This window comes from Bufo gargarizans, chromosome 4, assembly GCF_014858855.1.
Source record: "Bufo gargarizans isolate SCDJY-AF-19 chromosome 4, ASM1485885v1, whole genome shotgun sequence".
In the NCBI taxonomy this organism is placed as follows: domain Eukaryota; kingdom Metazoa; phylum Chordata; class Amphibia; order Anura; family Bufonidae; genus Bufo; species Bufo gargarizans.
This window is the reverse complement of record NC_058083.1, coordinates 459,674,881-459,699,167: the sequence shown is the minus strand read 5'-3', so window position 1 is coordinate 459,699,167 and position 24,287 is coordinate 459,674,881. Positions and strand designations below refer to the sequence as shown.

The 24,287-nt window shown below is 44.2% G+C and overlaps 1 protein-coding gene across 2 annotated transcripts in view; it reads left to right on the top strand.

Annotated features, from left to right (window-relative positions):
- Nucleotides 1-1,222: 1,222 nt before the first annotated feature.
- HAO1 (hydroxyacid oxidase 1) overlaps nucleotides 1,223-24,287 on the top strand; it is a 41,535-nt gene continuing 18,470 nt past the window's right edge. The window contains exons 1-4 of one of the 2 annotated variants that reach the window (XM_044291414.1): nucleotides 1,223-1,472; nucleotides 9,020-9,171; nucleotides 14,530-14,785; nucleotides 22,680-22,855. In XM_044291414.1, coding sequence (XP_044147349.1) covers nucleotides 1,336-1,472; nucleotides 9,020-9,171; nucleotides 14,530-14,785; nucleotides 22,680-22,855 — 721 coding nt within the window. In that variant the 5' untranslated portion in view covers nucleotides 1,223-1,335. The remainder of the gene's footprint in view (nucleotides 1,473-9,019; nucleotides 9,172-14,529; nucleotides 14,786-22,679; nucleotides 22,856-24,287) is intronic. The other variant, XM_044291413.1, reaches the window with a different exon arrangement.

Here is a 24,287-nt window from a genome sequence, read left to right as displayed (position 1 = left end):
GAGAACTGGATCTTTGAAGAGCAGTTAAGTCCAGCCTGCATACATCTCAGAAGAGGTGGAGATTCTGAGAATCCTGCTGAGATGTGGACTGCTATCAGTACCTTGAGCCTTCTGGACTGCTGCTAATGGAATCTTCTAGGGATAGCTCTCAAGATCTGTGAATAGAAGGCCCTACACATCCTTCAAATGGTTGTGGGCCACTTCCAATGTGTTCCTATACAGAGTTGTGTGGTAGACGTTCCCAGCCTCAAAGTGTGAACAGAGATGGAAGCAGTGCCCGTCTGTTGAGGCCCTGCATGGACTTGTGCCGTGACTTGTGAGTGTAACAGAGAATGTGCTGCAAAGTTCTGTGTCCATTGGAGACTGCCATGCTGTGTGCCTTTATTTGTAACTGCCAGAGTCCATTATTGTAACTTTGTGACCAATATAGGCTGTAACTGCCAAGCGGTGTGCCTTCATTTGTAACTGCCAAACAAAATACCAATTACTGTAACCACTATACTGTGTGACCAACAGAGACTGCAACTGTCGTGCTGTGTGCCTTTATTCTTAACTGCCAAACAGAGTGCCCATTATTGTAACTACCATCCTTTGTGACCAATAGAGGCTGTAACTGCCAAGCTGTGTACCAATTCTTCTAATTGCCAAGTTGTGTGCCAAGGTGCTGTGTCATTGTATGGTACCATTACTATTGTTGCTCCAATTGGAGTAAAGTTCTGTTGCTTGAAACTGTGCTGTGTCTGCGTCAGTGGGGAATCATGTCAGGATTACGGGCCACACACAGAAACTGACCCACTTACATACTCCTGAACCATTGCACTCAACATGTTAAAAAATTGTCTTACAGGAAATTTAGAAAAACACATATAATCTACAAATATAAAAATAATAAATATGTAAATATAAAAGTAGAAATGAAATATAATATATAAAACATTTTCAGCTCATATTCTTGCTGGAAACCCCAATTATCCTAGGTGGTACTTGCCAGCTCCTGTTTTTTTTTTAGCAAGGAACAGGTGCACATACTTTCTGAAAACCTTTACAATGCCATAAAATATAAAAGTCATCCTTGTTTAAAACAATGTAAGCAGAAAAAGCCAGAATATAATCTGCAAGGGATCGATGTCCCAATTCTGCATGAAGGAGAAAGTCCATTCTAAATGCAGTGTATCTGCAGAGCGGTGTTTATCCATTTACTAGGAGGCCTGTCACAGGTCATGTAAACCTGACACGGTAATAGTTATTTATTATCTTTCACCCCATACAGCAAATGCCAAGTAACCTACTACCTATAGCAAGGGCTCGGTGACTCTGTGTACATCCAGGCTTAACATGTCTGCAAAACGAATTACTGTGGATGATTTTGAGCAACATGCAAAGTGTTTTCTGAAAAAATCGATATTTGATTATTATCGATCGGGGGCAGAAAATCAACAAACGTTAGCCGACAATGTAGCAGCATTTTCCAGGTGAGAAATAATATCTGAGGATTTACTCTTCATTTTCTGTTTTTAGAAATCATAGACATGTTAAAATTAGGGGCAGTATTTTTTTTTGTGTTATTTTAGGTATTTTCGCCCCTTGAGGATATGTTCACATGTGTTGGAAACTCTGCAGATGCTCCACTGTTGATTTGCGGGCAGAAAAAAGCGCAGCATATTACAGTTACAGCAAAATGGATGAGATTTTACCAAACCTCACATGCTTGAGACCCCCAGCATGTCAATTTGTGCTACAGATTTCCAACCTGGATTTTACCCTTTGAATCCGTAGAAAAATCTACTACAAGTTTTAGATTTTTCAGCTGAAACCCCATCAAATCCACTTAGGAAATATGCCCAGTATGGCCGTTCCCTAAAATAGTAATTTTCAACTTTTATTTTACCATCGGGGAACCCCTAACAACAGTTTTAATTTCATGAGGAACCATCTCTACTGAATATGTGACATGTCTTACCCTTGATGTCTTCATGGAAACCTCTAGCCATGTTCAAAGGATCCTCATGGAACCCTGGTATGGAAAAAGTGCCTTAAAGGGAAGGCTCACCATTGAAGGGGTTGTGCAGGGGTTTTACATTGATGACCTAAACAGGATCAAAGTTACAAGTGGGATAATTTCTTGAGCGGGTTGTCTAGGACTAGAAAGAAGGGTTTGCTCTTTTTCCAAAAACAGAAGCATGTCTACTCATGGACTGTGTTTGGTATTGTAACTTATGCTCATTCAATTAAGGGGAGGTTTAGTAGCAGACACAACTCATGGACAGATGTGGACTGTGTTTTCTAAACCTGGACAGCCTCTTTAATATATCTATATAGTGGCCAGCTCTCTCCTGTTCTTATACACAGCTACAAATCCCCTGCATGGACATTGATTTAGAAGATAACATATTGGCTGCCTACTGGTGCCACTACAAAGAGCGTGGAACTTGTTGGTTGTCTACAGCTGAATGCTGGTACATTGAGCTGAATAATTATCTAATAACATGCTGGAAAATACATTTTTCAGACAACCATATAGTTATTGATTTGATTTTTCAGGGTTCTCCAAGTGCTTTGTACAAATGTTTTGTTCTATACAGGACATTATTTCTCTAAATGTTTTTTTTTTAAAAATCTATTTGCTTTTTTTGCGTTATTAAAGGTAAAAATGTTGTGCCCCTAAAAGTTTAGCTTTTGTTTTTGTACAGTTTCCCATAAGTAGTAACAATAGACATTTTGAAAAGTATTTACAAAGTACTATAGAAGTAAACTGTGTGACTGCTACGGGGCCCTTAGTAAGAGGTCCTGGTTAGCCTCATTTACTTTATCAGGTAGCAAGAACCTGTGCAGTATTTAGCGTCTTCTCTAGAGGAAGTGCAATACTAGCAAAAAAGACAGTGGAGAATTGGTAAGGAAAGGGTTGATAGGGGAGACAGAGTCCAGACTCTTTTACATTGGGAGGCAAATCAGCTAAGGTGGCCCAATTTAGTCTTTACTATAGGGTCCTCTCTCTACTTCGTATGCCTATCAGAAAATATGTATATATAGTGGTACTACTTCTGCGCATAAAAAATTTGATTTTGGCAATTTTATTGTCACTGAAACATTCACATTTTAATAATTTGGACTTATGGAAAGGGGTTTGAGACCACCACTATAAGGAGTAGAAGGGCTTTTAAAGAAAACTAGCGTATAGAAATTAAGATGTTCCTAACAGTAACCAATCAGATACCAATTTAATTTCTAACATTCCGAATAAAAATTTAAGAGGTTTTCTGGGAATTAGATATCGATGAACTATCCTGAATACAGGTTATCAATATTGGATTGGTTGGGACCAACACCCAGCACCCCCACTTGTACTGTTTTGGGTAGCGGCTGGGGCCGGAAACTGTACAGTGGAAGGAGCCAGAAGCAGAAGGCTCTGTCCTGAGGTTTAGGTCATCACTATCAGTCCTAGAAACTCTGTTTAAATGTATTGGTTTATTGGTTGTTAGAGGCAATCCTTCAATCCACTTTTTGAAATAGCTATAGTAAACATCCTTCTCTGTGGTCTCCCATCTAGCAGTCTCGCTCCCCTCAATTCTATTCTCAACTCTGCTGCCTGGATTAATCCACTTCTCACCCCGTTTCTCCTCTGCCTCTCCTCTCTGCCAGTCCCTTCCCTGGCTCCCCATTGCCCGGTAAATTCAGTTTAAGATACTTACAACTACATATAATGCCGTCCACAATCTGTCCTGTCCCCACATCTCTGGCTTGCTTTCCAGATACATCCCACACATAATCTGTGATCCTCACAAGACCTCCTCTGTTCTCCTCTCATCTGTTCTTCACACAATCGTCTACAAGATTTCTCACATGCTACTAATCACAACACAAATTTTGGTTAGTAAAAATGGAAATATGTATTTTACATTGCATATGATATAATTGACTGTTAATTGTTACCGTTAGAAAAGAAAAGTCACAAGATTTTTCACGTGCCTCTCCCCTGCTCTGGAACTTGCTACCCCAGCACATCGCCCAACATCTTAACCTTCAAAAGTAACTTGAAAGCCCACTTAATCAGGAAAGTCTACCATCTGCTGACACCAGACAGCCAGATGAGCACCCTTTACCCTTACCCATAGTGTTCTTCCCCTTTACCTTGTAGATTATAAGGTCTCGCGAGCAGGGCCTATCTCCCTCTGTACCAGTCTGGTAATAGTTTCATGTTTGTCGTATTAGTATTTTTTATATTATGTATGTGTAAACCTCTATTGGAGGAGAAGGTGCTTTCAAATTAATAATATTAATTTTTATTATAAATAATAATAAACAAGTCAGAGTATATACTGTATATAATGTGGATTACAATGTTACATTATAGCATGAGGATGTTTTATCATGGGAGTAGACAAGTAAAGGGGTTTTTAGCTTTTCCTATATTGATGACCTATCCTGAGGATAGACACCCTCGCCAATCAGCTGTTTACAGAAAACATAGCACTCATGCGAGCGCTGCATTCTCTTCACTTTTTATCTGCTCACCGTCAACATAGCAGCGGTAAACAGTGTAACTACAGCTCCTCTGTCCCCATCACTTGAATAGGAATAGGCAGTTGTAGTTACACTCTATCCCATTCAAGCAAATTGGATAGAGAAGCTGTAATCACCCTACTCACTGCTGCAGTGTCAACGGCAAGCAGGTAAACAGTGAAGAGGATGTAGTGCTTGCAGTCATGTGATCATTGGAGGCCGGGAGTCTGCGCAAGCTGCTAGGTCTTAGCAGACCCAGATCAGCTCTGCAGTGAGGTTGTGCAGCCCTGTACAACCTCTCTGGGACCTCTATTCCCCCTGTAACAGAGGCTACTATGTCACCCTCAGTTGCAGGAAAAATCAGCAATAAAAAAGGTAATCCTTAAATGTCCTCCAAAGGTCTTGATAGATAAAATAAAATGAAAAAACTCCATAACACGCCACACTGCAGCTTGTATCCCAGCCACCAATGACCATAACCCATACATCCTATATATCATCCTATATCATAGAAGCCTGGCTGACACCCTCTGACACCTCCTCCCCTGCTGCACTCTCTTATAGTGGATTTCATTTCACTCACATCCCCCGCCCTGACTGCAAACATGGTGGAGGAGTTAGTATTCTCCTATCAGACACCTGCTTCTACAGTCCAACTCCACTGCCACCCTCCATTACGCTCACTTCATTTGAAGTACACTCTGTTCGCATCTACTCTCCTCCAACCTGCAAGTAGCTGTCATTTACCGCCCCCCAGGCCCAGCCACAATCTTTCTTGACCACTTTAACACCTGACTCCTACACTTTCTTTCTGCCGACAGCCACACTATCATCATGGGTGACATCCCTATTGACACCTGCCACTTAGCCGCCTCTAAACTCCCATCACTCTCATCCTCCTTTGGCCTCTCACAGTGGTCTTTCGCTACCACCCACAGAGATGCTCACACTCTGGATTTTATCTTTACCCGCCTCTAACCTTTCTAATACGCCTCTCCCCCTATCCGACTACAACCTACTTAGCTTCTCTTCACTCGTCTCTTCTGTTGCCCCCCCCCCCCTCAAACACAACAAAACCCAAAAAATCAACAGGCAACCCTGGCACACCAACCTGACCAAAAAACTCAGACAAGCTTCCAGGGCTGCTGAGCGCTGATGGAAGAAATCCCATTCTAAGGATCACCGCATACAAGCAATCCCTCCTTATTTTCAAATCCTCACTCGCTGATGCAAAACAGGCCTACTTCTCATCTCTCATATCTTTCCTGTCCCACAGCACTAAACAACTTTTTAACACTTTTAACTCCCTTCTCCGTCCCCGAGCGCCCCCACCCTCTCATCTCAGCTGAGGACTTTGCCACATACTTCAAACAAAAGATCGTTAACATTAGAGAACGCTTCAGTGCACAGTCCCCACAGACCCTCTACACAACTGCTCAGTCCCCTTCTCCCAAAACTCGCTTCTAGACCATTACAGAAGAAAATCTCTCCACTCTACTCTCCAGATCACATCTCACCACCTGTGCACTTGACCCAATCCCACCTCATCCCTAACCTCACCACAGTGTTTATCCCAGCCCTAACTCATCTCTTCAACCTATCACTAACCTCTGGTGTCTTCCCCTCTGCTTTTAAACATGCTACCATTACACCCATCCTCAAAAAGCCTTCACTTAACCCATTTTTTTTTGTCCAGTTATTGACCCATATCACTTCTTCCATATGCCTCAAAGCTACTTGAGCAACATGTCCATTCTGAATTGTCCTCTCATCTCTCCTCCTGCTCCCTCTTTGACCAGCTAAGAGACTGCCCTCACCAATGACCTACTAACAGCCAAAACAAAAAAACATTACTCTGCCCCCCTTCTCCTTGACCTGTCCTCTGCCTTTGACACTGTTGACCACTCCTTTCTGTTACAAACTCTCTCATCTCTTGGCATCACAGACCTGGCCCTCTCCTGGATCACATCATACCTCACAGAGTGGACATTTAGCGTCTCCCACTCTCACACCACCTCCTTGTCTCATTCCCTCTCTGTTGATGTCCTGCAAGGCTCTGTCCTAGGGACCCTGCTCTTCTCTATCTACAGTTTCGGTCTGGGACAGCTCATAGAATCCCATGGCTTTCAGTATCAATTTTATGCTGACGACACACAAATCTACATCTCTGGTCCAGACATCACCACCTTATTATCCAGAATCCCACAATGCCTATCTTCCATATCCTCTTTCTTCTCCTCTCTCTTTCTAAAACTTAACATGGATAAAACAGAATTCATCATCCCCCATCTTACTTAACACCCCAACAGACCTATATATCATGATCAATGGCTGCACACTCTCCCCAGTCAACCAAGTCTGCTGCTTTGGAGTGACCTTGGATTCTGCCCTCTCCTTCAGACCACTTTCCACCACCTGCCGGCTTCAACTCAAAAACATCTCCCCTGATCCGCGCTTTCCTCAAATTTGAGTCTGCGAAAATGCTTGTACATGTCCTCATCATCTCCCACCTAGACTACTGCAACATCCGCCTCTGTGGCCTTCCATCTAACACTCTCGCACCCCTCCAGTCTTACCTCAACTCTGCTGCCCGGCTAATCCACCTCTCACCCTGTTACTCCTCTTCCTCTCCCCTCTGCTAATCCCTTCACTGGCTCTCCATTGCCCAGCAAATTTTGTTAAAAATACTAACAAATACATACCAGGCCGTCCACAACCTGTCCCCTCCCTACATCTCTGAGCTACTTTCCCAATACATCCCCACACGCAATCTCCGATTCTCAAAAGACCTCCTTCTCTGCTTTCCTCTTATCACCTCTTCCCACAATCGCCTCCAAGATTTCTCCCGTGCATCCCCCACACTCTGGAACTCGCTTCCCCAGCATATCAGACTCTCACCTACAGTGGAATCCTTCAAAAGAAATCTAAAAACTCACCTCTTCAGACAAGCCTGCAACCAGTGACCCTGCTGCCTCTATACCGCCATGACCAACTTTACCCTCTCCTACTGTGTCCTTCTGCCATACCATGTAGATTGTAAGCCCTCACGGGCAGGGCCCTCTCTCCTTCTGTACCAGTCTGTAACTTGTCTTGTTCATGCTTAGTGCAATTGTCTGTATTATGTATGTATACACCTTTTTATATGTACAGCGCTATGGAATGAATGGCGCTTTAATAATAATAATATCAAAATAAAAGTTACGAAAAGGGGTCATAATTATATAAATATTGTACAGTATTTGCACATTGTGCTATTACAAAAAAACCACTTCTCTTAGTTTTTTTTTACATTTGCCTGGTTATAAAAAAAATGAAATAAATAAATGATTTACATATCTAAATAAAAAAAAAGTTCTGGCTTTCAGGCTCAATGTTGCTTACCAATGAATGTGAGGTAACATGACATCAATTTTGCTGCTGCATTCAGGCTGCAGAGGGAACTGCAACATTTTGTATTCGAAGAGAGCGGGACAGGGGTGGAGCTTGTAATAATTGGCCTTTGTTATTTATGCATTACATAGTGGTACTTACCTATAGGGAGTGTTGGGATAAGCAAACATCTAAAAACATCATGATGACACTAAAATATGCATTGTTTTTTTACATGCACAAAAAAACTGAAGAGAGCAAGGATAAGTATGCATTGGTTGGCTTTTTAACTATCTATCTATTCATCTATGAGCTATCTATGATCTATCTATCCTCTGTCTGTCTATCTATCTATGATCTATCTGTCCTATGTCTATCCTCTGTCTATCTATCTATCTATCTATCTATCCATGATCTATCTATCTATCTCTATTTATCTCTCTATCTATGTGTCTGTCTAATATGTCTGTTCTGTCTGCTAGGGACAGAAGTAGGTTTCAGGGAGAGAACTATACAATGCTTTACCTCCCCTGTATTTTCTGCCAGGTTCACCAGAAATTACATTAGATCACTGGGGGTCTCTGTAAGTCATATATTCGGCTTATTCTCAGCAAAGACTAGAAGATATTATCTAAAAGAAGAACCCCTTGAAAGTGTTTATAGCACCAACATATTGCACAGCCCTCTACAGGAAGTAAAGACACATATGGCAAAAATCCTAAAACAAATGACCTTTCACGGGCAATGAGACAAGGGGATTGGGATCCTTACCATTTCTAAATGATTAGGGGAGTAATACAATCCATGTAACTGTAAGTACCCATGTGCGCCTACAATGGGCAGGGCATATGTAGACAGCTATACTTTAGTAGTCTTGTAATGATCGGGTTGAACTCTCTTCTCCACAAATGTGACTAAAACAGTGTGACAGTAACAATATGATGTCTGCGTTATAAGTGGATTCAGTCGTAGAACTGCTTCTTGTTATTAGCACGTACATTTAACAATTGGCACACATCGCTGCCATGACAGAGGACCCTTTTAGAACTGACTTTCCTTGAAAACAGTTGCTTAATTGCAGAAAAATGTGAAAACAAACCCTAAACATGTGTTCGCTGTCTGAAGCTTGATTTCATTTCATTGATCTCAGATGGAGGTTGTATCCTCGTGTTCTAAGAGATGTTTCTGCCACGGATCTCTCGACCACCATACTAGGACTGAAAGTGAGCATGCCAATATGTGTAGGAGCAACGGCAATGCAGAGAATGGCTCACCCTGACGGAGAAACGGCGACTGTACGAGGTAAACCTGCTCTCCCTGGACCACCTTCAAATTACTGAAGTTAACATGATACGTAGGGAGATATATGCCCTGCACTACAGGCGGAGGCACCTAATTTATGATGAGGCATAGGCTTGATGAAGGCACGCTCTGTGCCGAAACGCGTCACTTGTATGTGACAAATAAATCAAGCATCTTAAAAGCTTCTTTATGTGAGTGGCGGTCCTTTCCTATTGCTGTTATCTGGGATGCCAGCCCTTGGACACGTGCATCACTACGCTACCAGTGCCAGAACCGCAGTGCTGACCGGTGATTATTACACGAGGCATAGGCTTTGTCATAAATTAGGAGCATCCTCAGGATTTGTGCCTAAACAGAAATCTACAGCAGCTCAGAGCTGCCAAATATTTATTTCTTCATTTATGCCAGAAAACTGAAGACAAATGTGCCAGTTCTGTGGGACTCTCCCACCTCCCTCATCATGCCTCCTTTTTGGAGAAACAGCACATGTAACAGAATTTGTCTCACGTGGCATTTAAAAAGTCGCAAACACAGGGTTTGCAACTTTTTTTTATTTTTTTTTACACTAGAAACGTAGCATGGGGGAACTTATAATTTCAGGACTACAAGACATCATGCTAAGCTAGACACAAGGACATACCTCACAACTCTTATATCCACTACGAAACACCCACAATACCTCCCAAAAAATGTCCACCTTTGGGGCAAATTTGAATAAATTAGTAAAGAGGGTGGCTGAGAGGTACAGTGCCTTGAAAAAGTAGTCATACCCACTTTCACACATTTTTTCACATTACACTCACAAACTTAAAATGTGTTTTATTTGGGATTTTATGTGATAGACCAATGCAAAGTAGCAAGTATGTGTGAAGTGAAATGAAAATGATACAATTTTCAAAATGTTTAATAAATAAAATTCTAAAAAATGATACGCCTAAATAATATCTAGTGTGACCAATTGCCTTCAGAAGTCACCTAATTAGTAAATAGAGTCCACCTTTGTGTAATTTTTTTTCTCAGTACTGCTGTTTTATGAACATTAGTGGTAAAGCAGAATGGAGCACAACTAGAGAAGGGGAGCAGTAACAAATAAAACTTAACTTTTAATATGTTGATTCTCCCTAGGAAGGGAATAAAAGACCCCTTACAAACATGAAAACACATAAAGACAGACTTAGATCCTGGTTTGGTGTGCCGCATAAGTTGTATGCACACCAAATCAGGTGTCGTCCTCCCTAGGCCGGTGACAAATGTCACAGAGGCTCACGGGGGACAAACCGTAAGATCACTTTATCCTGATCCCAACGGAGGGTATCTGGACCAAGAGGGAGAAATGGAATGGTCTTACCAGTTCTTAGAAAGGCCTCACTTGTTAGCCACGTAAAGTGGGTTAGTACAGGAGGTGGTCACGTGCAGCAGGCTGGTCATTCATCAGATGTCCCGTGGGTAAAAGGATATCCAAAATTTCAGTCAGACCTAGTATTAGAGTAGCCTCACTAGAGAAACTTACCCTAGTACCACCCTGCTTGACCTAATTGGCCCTGGTGACCTAACAAGGGGTCCGTGCCCCGCCCGGAACCTTGCCCTGATAAGGAGTCCCTATGTGATCCTATCACAGGGTGACCAGGGACTAACCCCAAATTTCAAGGCAAGGGGAGGTATAATAACCGTAATTAAATTGCGTATGCCGCAATATGTTAGCGTGTAGAGATAAATGGTAAATAACCGCAATATGATTGCGCGTCCTGTGGTATGTAAGCGTGTCCCAACGCGTTTCATCAATCTAAGGCTACTTTCACACTAGCGTTCGATCGGATCCGTTCTGAACGGATCCGATCATAATAATGCAGACGGAGGCTCCGTTCAGAACGGATCCGTCTGCATTATTTTAGCATATAACAGCTAAGTGTGAAAATAGCCACGTACGGATCCGTCCAGACTTTCAATGTAAAGTCAATGGGGGACGGATCCGCCTGAAGATTGAGCCATATTGTGGCATCTTCAAACGGATCCGTCCCCATTGACTTACATTGTAAGTCTGGACGGATCCGCACGCCTCCGCACGGCCAGGCGGACACCCAAACGCTGCAAGCAGCGTTCAGCTGTCCGCCTGTCCGTGCGGAGGCGAGCGGAGCGGAGGCTGAACGCCGCCAGACTGATGCAGTCTGAGCGGATCCGCTCCATTCAGACTGCATCAGGGCTGGACGGCTGCGTTCGGGTCCGCTCGTGAGCCCGTTCAAACGGAGCTCACGAGCGGACCGACGAACGCTAGTGTGAAAGTAGCCTAACATATCCTAAGACCGCTATTCATAAGCATGAGACCCCATAAATCATCAGGGGACACGGGGCCTACTGTTATGGCTCCTACCTGTCTACCTATTACAAACATATGGGGGTATTATAACGAAGCGCCCCTCAAAGCAAGGTAGAGAGGTGACAGAGTGAGGCATGTGATATAATACACCTGAAAAGACACATAAACAAAATGGAAAGCCGTTAGAGTCTAAGTGCTCACACTGTCCATATAGTGATGGATGAGAGCCGGAACTCACATACTTGCTGGAGAAGCGTATCGCAGATGTCCAGAGTTGTGGGCATAGAGGTTCACCATGCCAGCCACCACAAGCGCACGCCTGACAACCATGCACAGGCGCTCTGTATTTAAACGAAAGGAAGGGGAGGGACGTCAGTCAAAGCGCATGCACCATGCATGACGCCGACTCATGTGACCGGACCATGTCACATAATTGGGCCATCGGAGGTACGGCGTTCTCACTGTGCGCAGGCGCAGTTGGCCACACGATACCGGAGCGGCCCAGGGAGAGCGCAGCTGCAGTGACGTAAAGACGTCACCGCGCCTCCAGAGCTGCCCAGCGGGCGACGGGCTGTGAGTGACTAAAGGGCTGTTTCCACCATGTCCAGGAACATCTACTCAGCCTCAATATGTTACGCCCATACAGCACAAGGCTGAAGAAAAGGGGGGTGGAGCTGATGGGGGAGAATTAAGTTAGAAGCCCCCCGGCTACTACACTTGCAAACCCCACTTGCAGAGGAATTAAACCCTGATTAAATATGACAATAGGGGCATTTATGGCATGGATCCAAAACTACCTGCCCGGAGAGGGGGATGGCTAACAGGGAAAGGGTCATCTGATGAATGACCAGCCTGCTGCACGGGACCACCTCCTGTACTAACCCACTTTGCGTGGCTAACAAGTGAGGCCTTTCTAAGAACTGGTAAGACCATTCCATTTCTCCCTCTTGGTCCAGATACCCTCCGTTGGGATCAGGACAAAGTGATCTTACGGTTTGTCCCCCGTGAGCCTCTGTGACATTTGTCACCGGCCTAGGGAGGTCGACACCTGATTTGGTGTGCATACAACTTATGCGGCACACCAATCCAGGATCCAAGTCTGTCTTTATGTGTTTTCATGTTTGTAAGGGGTCTTTTATTCCCTGCCTAGGGAGAATCAACATATTAAAAGTTAAGTTTTATTTGTTACTGCTCCCCTTCTCTAGTTGTGCTTCACTCTTTTGAGCGGTATCCAGGAGAACTGCCCACGCAGTCATCTACCCTGGAGAGACACCATATAGATAAAGCAGAATGTAAACCAAGGAACACACCATACAGGTCAGGGATAAAGTGGTGGAAAAGTGTAAAGTAGTTTATAAAAATATCCCAAACTCTGAATATCTCATGGAGTACCGTTCAATCCATCATTTAAAAAGGAGTATGGCACAACTGCAAACCTGCCAAGATATGGCCGTCCGCCTAAACTGATAGCCCGGGCAAGGAGTGCACTAATTAGAGAAGCAGCCAAGAGGCCTATGGTCACTCTGGGGAAGCTACAGTCATCAACAGCTCTGGTGGAAGAATCTGTCCACAGGAAAACTATTAGTCGTGTACTCCACAAATCTGGCCTTTAAAGGAGAGTGGCAAGAAAGCCATTTTTGAAAGCAAGCCATATGAAGTCCTGTTTGCAGTTTTCCATGAGTCATGTAGGGGACACATTAAACATGTGGAAGGTGGTGCTCTGGTCAGATGAGACCAAAGTTGAACTTTTTGGACTAAATACAAAATGTTATGTATGGCGGAAAACTAACACTGCACATCACCCTGAACACCATCCCCACTGTGAAACACGCTGGTGGCAGCATCATGTTGTGGGGAAGCTTTTATTTGGCATGGACAGGGAAGCTGTTCAGAGTTGATGGGAAGATGCATGCAGCTAAAAACAGGAAAGAGGTAGAGGAAAACCAGGTAGAGGCTGCAAAAGATTTGAGACTGGGGCGGAGGTTCACATTCCAGCAGAACAATGACCCTAAACATGGAATGGTTTAGATCAAAGCATATTCATGTGTTAGAATGGTCCAGTCAAAGTCCAGACCTAAAACTTGCAGCTGTAATTGCAGCGAAAGGGGGTCCAAAGTATTGACCCAGGGGGCAGAATACAAATGCATGCCACACTTTCCAGATTTTTATGTATTCAACATTTTAAAAACCATGTATCATTTTCTTTTCACTTCACACATAATTGCTATTTTATGTTTGTCTATCACATAAAATCCCAATAAAATAAATGTAAGTATGTGGATGTAATGTGAATTTTTTTTCAAGGAGTATGAATACATTTTTTATGCACTGTATACAAGAGAGTTGCAAGACTTGAGCACCTTGTCTTTGTGTGTTTCCAAATTTGTTGGGCGTAAGGCATGTTGTGCTGTGTGTAGCCTTTGGCTTCTTAGCTCCGTGTTTGTTTCACAACCCAACTGATCTCTATAAAGTACACATACTTATTTCTATTTCTTTTCATTTAGACTTTTTTAATTGCTTAAAGAGGACTTATAACCTCTCCTGAAATGTATATTTTAGTAATTACCTGCATCCTCCTTCTAATAACAATTCTGGAGCATCTATTCTTATGACCCTATGTTGTGCCATTCCTCTATTATACCTGCTAGAAATTATAAATTAACTACTAGTAGTTTGCAATGGGTGTTATCAGTTGAGGGTATGTCCCTGCACAGTCTGACATTATCTAATCCGTGCTAACAGTGCCAGACAGTGCAAGGACACCCCCTCAAATGGTAACAGTGTGGCAGTCGTATCACAAGAAGATCAATAGGACCTAAATATTATGTATGTTCGAATTGCCTAATAAAAGCCTTAATAAGCATTTCTTACTGGAGTGCAAGCTGTTATTATTTTTGTACATGGATTGGGACCTTACTACTGCTCCCAAAAATCTTACAGTAGAGTGCCATTTAAGCAATCAAACCAGTAATGTGGGTAACCCAAGCAGGTACAACCAGTTTGCTCATATTCCTGTTATTCATAGTCTCTTTTTTACATATTAGCTTGCAGATCGGTTGGAACAGGAATGATGTTGAGCTCTTGGGCCACCTCCTCCATTGAAGAGGTTGCTGAGGCTGCACCTGACTGTCTACGCTGGATGCAGCTCTATATCTACAAAGATCGCAACCTGACAAAGTCACTGGTGCAGAGGGCAGAACAGTATGGATATAAAGCGATCTTCTTAACTGTGGACACTCCTTATCTGGGGAGGAGACTTGATGATGTGCGGAATAAGTTCCAACTACCTCCTCATCTCAGGTACAATAACATTACTAATTGTGCAGAATTAGAAAAAAAAAACATAGTTGCTTTTGTCGACTGTGAATACAATTGCCACTCACTGAACTGCAATACCAGACACAACCCATGGGCAGGTGTGGAGCTGTTTCTAGGTAAATTGCGGTATATTTAAAAAGTAATAATGACTCATTTTCTAAAAAGTATATAGAAGCTTAACCCTTTAAAAGGAACCTGTCATGCAAATGTAAATTAATCTGCAGACAGCATGTTACTATGCAGAAGGAGTTGAGCAGATTGATATACAGTTTAATGGGTAAAGATTCAGTATCATTTGTAATTTATACATTTAAGTCCAGGAGGCGGTCCTATCAGTGATTGACAGCTATCTCTGTATATACAGTCATAGAGGGAAGGCTGTCATTCACTGATAGGACCGTCTACTGGACTTCAAAGCCCAGAATGAGCAGGGACATAAATGTATAAAATACACATTATACTGAATCTTTTCCAGGGGTGCACCTAGCCTTTCTGTTGCCTGAGCGAAAATTGAAACAGTGCTCCCCCCCCCCCCCATACCAAATTCTCTACCTAACCCCTTTCCTCCTAACATTACATATATCACTATTAGTGTTGAGCAAACCTGAACTGTAAAGTTCGGGTCTGTACCGAACTTTACAATTTTGGGTACCCTGACCCGAACCCGAACTTTGCCGGAAAAGTTCAGGTTCGAGTTCGGTATTTGGGCATTTAATAAAGCTTGTTGAAATCAACAAGCTTTTCAGCTGTGGGCACTTAGAAGCTATCACAGCCATGCTTAGTAATGGCATGGCTGTGATTAGCCGGTGCATCATGTGACCCAGCCTCTATATAAGCTGGATCACGTGTAGCACCGCCCATCAGCTCTGAGTATTGAAGGGACAGGAAGCAGGCAGCTGATATGAGGGAGAGTGTTAGGAATCTCATCTGGCTATTTGTTCTAGTGGTGACCTATAGTGAATTTTTAGTGGGTGCTATACACCAGCTTTGCACCCCTGACAAAGAAATATAATTAATCTGGCTGTTAATTCTGTGGGTGACCTATAGCGATCTTTTGTGGGTGCAATGCACCATCTTTGTACCCCTGACTCAAAAATATAATAGTTAATCTGTCTGTTAGTTCGGTGGGTGACATATTCCCATTTTATGTGTGAGGTACACCTGCATTGCATACCTGACAGGGAAATAAATATAGTTAATCTGTCTGTTAGTTCAGTGGGTGACCTCAAAGAATGAGGAGAGCATCAAATAAGGGACGTGGCCCTGGTGGTGGTGGTGCTGATGGTGGAGCTCCTGTTGCAGGGAGAGGACATGGTCGATCTGTGCCAGCTACACGCCCAAATGAAGCACCTTCCTCAGGTGCATGTAGGTGGCAGAACATTCAGTGTTATTTTGTAGGCCCGAATACCGGTGTACGAATGGTGAGGCCAGAACAAGTAGAGGTGGTAGTAGATTGGGTGGCTGACAGTGCCTCCAGTTCCTTCACATTATCTCTCACCCGGTCCCCTGCTGAAAGCGTAGAGTTGGCACCTGCAGCTCGTGGGCATCTGTCTTTCACCTTACCCCCTTGCAAATCAGTCATGCAGTCTGAGCCCCAAGTCATGCAGCAGTCTCTTATGCTTTTTGATCACTCTGCTGGCCAGGTTTCCGTGGGCCATCCACATAACCACTTATGTTTCACGATGTGGACATGGAGAGGACCACCGCAGCACATCTCTGATGATGACGAAACACAGGTGCCAACTGCTGCGGCTTTTTGTAGTGTGCATACCGGCAAAGAGGGCAGGGGTGAAGAGTGGGAGGAAGATGATGTGGAGGATGATGAGGTCCTAGACCCCACATAGAATCAAGGTCATGTGAGTGACGTGTGCAGTTCGAAGGAAGAGGTGGTGGTCACAACGCCAGCCACACAGCAAAAGAGGGTGAAGTGTGCAAAAGCAGAGTGGCCTTCCCCTAGCCAGTACCCCTGCTACTGCCCACTGCACCCAGGGACTGAGCACACCAAAGCCAGCTCCAAGGAGTTCCCTGGCGTGGCAGTTCTTCAGACAATATGCTGATGACAAGACGTGAGTGGTTTGCACGCTGTGCAATCAGAGCCTGAAGCAAGGCATAAATGTTCTAAACCTGAGCACCACCTGCATGACCAGGCATCTAAATGCAAAGCAGGAGCTGCAGTGGAGTAAATACCTCAAAAACCACAAAAGATCTCAGGCTCCTCCTGCTCCTTCTTTTGCTGCAGTCTCAGCCTCTTCCTCCCCCTCTGGAGTGACAGTGGCACCTGCCACCCCGCAAACAGAGAATTGGGGAGCAATGCCACCACCTCCGTCACAGTCACCAAGCATCTCCACACTGTCCCATGGAAGCGTTCCGCTGTCCATCTCCCAAACACTGTAGAGAAAGAGGAAGTACCCCCCCACCCACTCGCGATCCCCGGCCCTGAATACCAGCATTTCAAAATTCCTGGCCTTTGAAATGCTGTCATTCCGTCTGGTGGAGACAGAGACTTTTAAAAACCTTATGGCTGTGGCTGTCCCACAGTATGTGGTTCCCAGCCGCCACTACTTTTCCAGGCGAGTGATCCCTGCCGTGCACAACCAAGTAGTGAACAAAATTAGGTGTGCACTGCACAACGCCATCTGTGGCAAGATCCCCATAACCACTGATACATGGACCAGTAAGGACGAGCAGGGTCTTTATATCTCCCTAACTGCACACTGGGTAAATGCAGTGGCAGCCTAGTGGTGTGCGATAATGGGCGAAATCTTGTAGCAGCTCTGGGCCTAGCCGGTTTGACGCACATCCCTTGCCTGACGCATGTGCTGAATTTGGTGGTACAGAGGTTCCTGAAAAATTATGTCAGAGCTGCTGCAGAAAGTGCGGGCCGTCTGTGCGTGCTTTCGACATTCTCACCCTGCTGCTGCTCGCTTGTCTGCGCTGCACCGTAACTTCGGCCTTCCCGCTCACTGCCTCATATGCGACGTACCCACAAGGTGGAACTCCACCTTGCACATGTTGGAGAGACTGTGCGAGCAGTAGCAGATGATAGTGGAGTTTCAGCTGTAGCACGCATTAGCAAGTCACTCTGCGGAACAGCACCACTTCACCACCAATGAGTGGCCCTCCATGCGGGACATGTGTGCCGTGTTGCGCTGTTTCGAGTACTCCACCAACATGGCCAGTGCCGATGACGCCGTCCTCAGCATTACTATCCCACTTCTATATCTCCTTGAAAAAACACTTTGGGCGATGATGGAAGAGGATGTGGCAGAGGAGGAAAAGGGATCATTTCCACAGTTATCAGGCCAGTCATTCACAAGTGGCTTAGAGGGTGGGTTACTGCACCAACAGAGGCCAGGTACACAACTGTCCAGCCAGGGCACAGTTCTGGAGGATGAGGAGGAGGCTAATGATGAGGAGAAACCATGTTCACAACAGGGTGGCACCCAAAGCAGGTCATGGGCATCACTGGAGCGTGGCTGGGGGGATACAGAGGACACAGACGATACACCTCCCACAGAGGACAGCTTGTCGTTGCCTCTGGGCAGCCTGGCACACATGAGCGACTACATGCTGCAGTGCCTGCTCAATGACCTCCGAGTTGCCCACATTCTAACCAGTGCTGATTACTGGGTGGCCACCCTGCTGGATCCCCACTACAAAGACAACGTGCCATCCTTAAGTCCATCACTGGAGCGTGATCAGAAGATGCACGAGTACAAATGCAAGCTGGTAGACGCGCTGCTGACAGAAGGGGGCTCAGTGGAAGTACAAGGCGAAGGCAGAGGAGGAGGAAGAAGTCGCCAACGCAGCTGGGGCACCGCCAGCACCTCAGAAGGGAGGGTTAGCATGGCTGAAGTGTGGAAAAGCTTTGTCAGCACTCCACAACAACCAGTACCACCAGCTGATACGAAACGTCTTAGCATGAGGCAGCATTTCAGCAAAATGGTGGAACAGTACATGTGCATACGCCTACACGTACTGACTGATGGATCTGCCCCATTCAACTTCTGGGTCTCCAAATTGGGCAAATGGCTTGAGCTTATCCTTTACACCTTGAAGGTGCTGGGCTGCCCTGCGGCCAGTGTATTGTTCTAGCGTGTGATTAGCACGGCAAGGGGGATGATCACAGACAAGAGCAGCCGCCTGTCCACAGCCAATGTGGACAAGCTCACGTTCATTAAAATTAACCAGGCATAGATACCACAGGACTTGTCCGTACCTTGTGCTGAATAGACAAGTATACCGGCCGCACCCAGCCATTGTTATACTCCAGCACACTTTCTCTTTGCATTCTATTTTCTATTCCCCAATGTTTTGGGGTCTTCACAAATTTATAAAAATATAATAAAAATAAAAAAAACTGCCTCCTCAACCTCCTACTCCACTTTGACCTCCTCCTTCTAGTTCAAGATTATTATTTTTTACTTGTTTTTCTATTCTATGTTATTTTGTCATTTCCTTAGCCACATTTGTTTGCAGGGCAATTGTCCTGCTCTTACGACCATTTTGCTTCCTTTTGCAGCCCTATAGCCCTTACTATGACTATTTTACAGGCATTTTAGTGCCCCAAAGCTCGGGTCCCCATTGACTTCAATAGGGTTCTGGTTCGGGGTCAAATTCGGGTCCCGAACCCGAACTTTGAGCAGAAGTTTGGCCGAACCCGGACTTCCAGGTGTTCGCTCATCCCTGATCACTATAAAACATACAGGGTAATACAACGATCCATACCTCTTACATCCAGTGACGTTTCCTTTGATAGAGATGTTCTCTTCCTCATCTTCTCTATTCAGACCAGACCACCATGATGATTTTTCAGCCATCTCTTGTCTCTGCAGTTTGACCAAAAAAAAATCTTAGTTTCCTACTTTTCCATCATCCTTCCATCTTCTTGACAACTCATCCAGCCACCACCAATACTGTGTACACCGTGCTCCCCAATACTATACTGCAGAAACAGATAAACCCCCTGATAATACTAGTACCATGCAGATTGTGCGCTTCAATAATTATTTGAACGCAGTGTCCTAAAATAACTATGCCCAACAAATAGTGCCCCTGACACCAATAGTGTAAACATAATGTCCCCCCAAAATAACTGTGCTAAGCTGATCCTGTGCCAGGGTGCCCCCACAGTAATAGTGCTCCACAAAGTCCCAACTAATAATTCTCTGCCAGAGCGCACTTGGTAGTAATAGTGACCCCAACAGTAATTTCCCCACTGTGGCCCAGAAGTAATAATGCTCCCATAGTGCCCATACTAGTAATCATGTTCCGCATAGTCCCCCAGTAGTAATAAAGCTCACCATTAGTGTTGATCGCCAATATTCTAATTGCTTTTATCGCGAATATCGGCACTTTGAAAATTCGCGAAGATCTAGAATATAGTGTTATATCTTTGTAATCGGGAATATTCAAGATTTTTTTTTTCATCAGTACCCTCACTGCTTCTTGCTTGTGGGCCAATGAGAAGGCTGCAATATCTTTGTCTGAGTTTAGCAACATCCCTAGCAACTAATAGGAAAGTTGCCTACCCCTTACTATATAGGAAACTCCCCAGCAGCCATTTTCTGCTGTTTTTTGCAGTTCTGAGAGAGAGAGAGCGCAGTGTTATTGCTGTGCTCTGTGCTTTGCTGAGTCATCTGGATCCTTATTCAATTAGATTAGATAGTTAGCTTATATATATATATATATATATATATATATATATATATATTACAGATAGTTAGTGGGAGATAGTCAGTGTAGGTTAGATAGTGATATAGTGTATCTGATAGGTTCCAGTGCAGGGTGTTAGGTAGTGTGATAGGAATGACTGTGCTGTGATAGGGATTAGTGTCTTTGTCTTTCGTCTTTGGAAAAAAAAAAGTCATTTGCTGTCTGTTTTTCTGTGCTGTGATAGGAATTACTGTTCTGTGATACGGATTACTGTGCTGTGATAGGGATTAGTGTCTTTCTTTCGTCTTTAATAAAAAAAATCTAAAAATGTAGCAAAAGTGAGCCACTCCTGTATTGCGTGCGCAATACGCACATATTACATTTCCGATTTTTGCAATCAAGAAAATAATGACTGGAGATTGCGAATTCTAGAATTTGCGAATTGATGGCGAATATTAGGCCAAAAATTAGCAAAATATCGCGAAAACTAATATTGCCTATGCTGCTCATCACTACATAATGCTCCCCAGTAGTAATAATTCTCCTTATAATGTGACGGTAGAAAAATGCCCCCTTAAATGAGCATGAGTACAAAAAACGTCCCCCCTTATAATGTGTGCCAGTGCAAAAAATGTCCCCCAGTAATGTGCAATAGTACAAAAATGACCATGTTCTGTGTGCCAGTACAAAAAATACCCCCTTTTAGTGTCCCCAGTTCAGCTAATGTCCCCATAGTGGCCCCATGATGTGTGCAAGTATAAAATACCCCTATATAATGCCTTCAAGTCAATCCCCTATCATGCTCATCTTCCCCCTTCCCATAGTGCCGCCATAATGTGCTGGTATAAAATACCCCTGTATGGTACCCCCAGTAAAAGCCCCTATAGTGCTCCTCTCCCCCCTTCCTGATAGTGTCCCCATAATGTACCAGTATAAAATGTCTCTATACAGTGCCCACGTAGATGCCCTCAGTGTCCCCCATAATTTGCCAGTATAGAATAACCCCTTCTTAGTGCCCCCATAGTGCTCCGCTCCCCCTTCACCATAGTGTCCCCATTATGTGTCCCAGTATAAAATGCTCCCAGTAGATGCCCTCATAGTGCCCCCATAATGTGCCAGTATAAAATACCCTTTTAGTGCCCCCAATAGATGCCCCCATAGTGCTTTTCTCACCCTTCCCTATAGTGCCCCCCATAATGTGCCAGTATAAAATACCCTCTTAGTGCCCCCAGTAGATGCCCCCATAGTGCTCCTCTTACCCTTCCTCATATAAAATACCCCTTTTTTTCTGCCATCAGTGGATGCCCCCATAGTGCCCCTATAATGTGCCAATAAGAAGTGCCCCTAGATGCCCCTATAGGTCTCCATTTCTGCATTGTGCCATATAAAAAAAAAAAAACACTAATACTTGCTTCAATGAGGCTGACAGCGATGCGATGCAGGCCTCTTCTGGCCTGTGTCCCGCTCAGGCGGCGATGTCATCACGCCGCCTGCACTGGCCTCTGATAGGCTGCAGGCCTAGTGCCTATCAGAGGAACGGGAAAGGAAGACACCTCTCCCCTGCCCTGCAGCATCAATCTGTATCGCTGTCCTGAGGGCGGCGATACAGATGAATATAGAGATGAGCGCTTCTAGGTTTGGATGTGGTGGCCAGAGGTGGTCCAAACTAGTGACTGAGCTTTGCTGCACAGTTTCCATCACTCCTGTTCATACATTGCATACGTGGCTGTGCTTCGTACTTCAGGCCAATTGAATTTGCTTGAATGAGACTGAGCTGCACATAGTCCATGGCATCAATTGATGGCCCCTTCTGATTGATAGGGGGCGCAGGAAATAGGCCCTCCACCAATCAGATATTAATAAGCTATTTGGGGGATAGTTAATCGATATGGACAACCCTTCCATAAAAACTTCCATAATTTCTCTTTCGTTTCTTTTGAATTGATATTTAAAGGACACACTGAACTCCTTGATATAATGTTAGATGGTTCTGGGATATAGAAATGAGGCCTATTATACTCAATGTATCAAAGTGAACAATAATAAGTGTACTTGCCCCACTGATTGTGAACTGGTCGTCAAAAACCCTTAACACGCAAAAGCGATGGAATAGAAGCTCACACAGTTCTATAATCTGCATTTCTGTGAGTGTTCTGCTTACTGTACATCTACAGTACATGTAACCTGACATTTGTGTCTGTAAAAAAATTACCATTTGAAGGATGAAAAACTTTGAGACTGAAGACTTGGCATTTTCATCTAAACAAGGCTATGGAGACAACAGTGGTTTGGCGGTGTACGTTTCTCAAGCTATTGACGCTTCTATCAAGTGGGATGACATTGAATGGCTTAAAGGATTAACCTCTCTACCCATAGTAGCCAAAGGGATTTTAAGAGGTCAGTAAATGTTATATTGTGTTACCAGATTATTACATTCATTATGGATGGATTCAGGAGCAGGGTGGCATATAGGGCCCCCATCTATTTAACAAGTGTGGTTCTTGTTAATTATCTTCTGACAAGTAAGGCTACTTTCACACTAGTGTTTTGGCTTTCCATTTCTGAGATCCATCATGGGCTCTCAGAAGCGGTCCAAAATGGATCAGTTTTGCCCTAATGCATTCTGAATGGAAAAGGATCTGCTCAGAATGCATCAGTTTGCCTCCAATCAGTCTCTATTCTGCTCTGGAGGCGAACACCAAAACGCTGCCTGCAGCGTTTTTCTGTCCGCCATGTGGTGCGGAGCAAGACGGATCCGTCCTGACACACAATGTAAGTCAATGGGAACGAATCCGTTTTCTCTGACACAATAGAAAACGGATCCTTCCCCCATGGTGTTCAGGACTGATCCGTCATGGCTATAGAAGACATAATACAACCGGATCCGTTCATGACGAATGCATGCCGTTGTATTATTGTAACGGAAACGTTTTTGCAGATCCGTGACTGATCTGCATAAAACGCTAATGTGAAAGTAGCCTTACATGACCTGGGATCTTCACATCTGGCATACATGAAAGGTGTTCAGTATGGTGACTGCAATAGTTAACACCCCAGAGTGGTGTTACCACTTCTGCATCTTACTACTGTCTTTATTGGTCTAACCTCATGTCTTCTTATGCATTTATTCCAAGTCCTCCACACTGTGCATTTCTAATGTTATGTAACTGTTCATGTAATGCGCCTAGTTCACCAACAGGTGGCAGCGAACATGGCAGAGCTATACTTAGAATGGAACATTCCATTCCAATCTAACTACCTCCCCCCCGGTTTTGGAGAGTGGTGGGCAATTCCTACTTTATGCAGGAAGGATGGGGCAGAAGTTCTAGTCAGTATAGCTTACCCCATGCTAGGGGAAGGGTGTGCAGGGGTGTGTCACTGCTAGACCTGCCCACACCAGGCAGCACACCTTAAAGGGAACCTGGATTTTGGGTATAGAGCTGAGGACATGGGTTGCTAGATGGCCTTTAGCACATCCGCAATACCCAGCCCCCATAGCTCTGTGTGCTTTTATTGTGTTAAAAAAACGATTTGATACATATGCAAATTGACATAAAAGAGTCCTATCTTACTTGTGTGACCAGAGAAGAGTCATATTTTCAAGCTCTGACTCATCTCAGGTTAATTTGCATATGTGTCAAATAGTTTTTTATACACAATAAAAGTACACAGAGCTATGGGGACTGGATAGGAGCAGGGTGGCATATAGGGCCCCGATCTATTTAACAAGTGTGGTTTTTGTTAATTATCTTCTGACAAGTAAGGCTACTTTCACACTAGTGTTTTGGCTTTCCATTTCTGAGATCCATCATGGGCTCTCAGAAGCGGT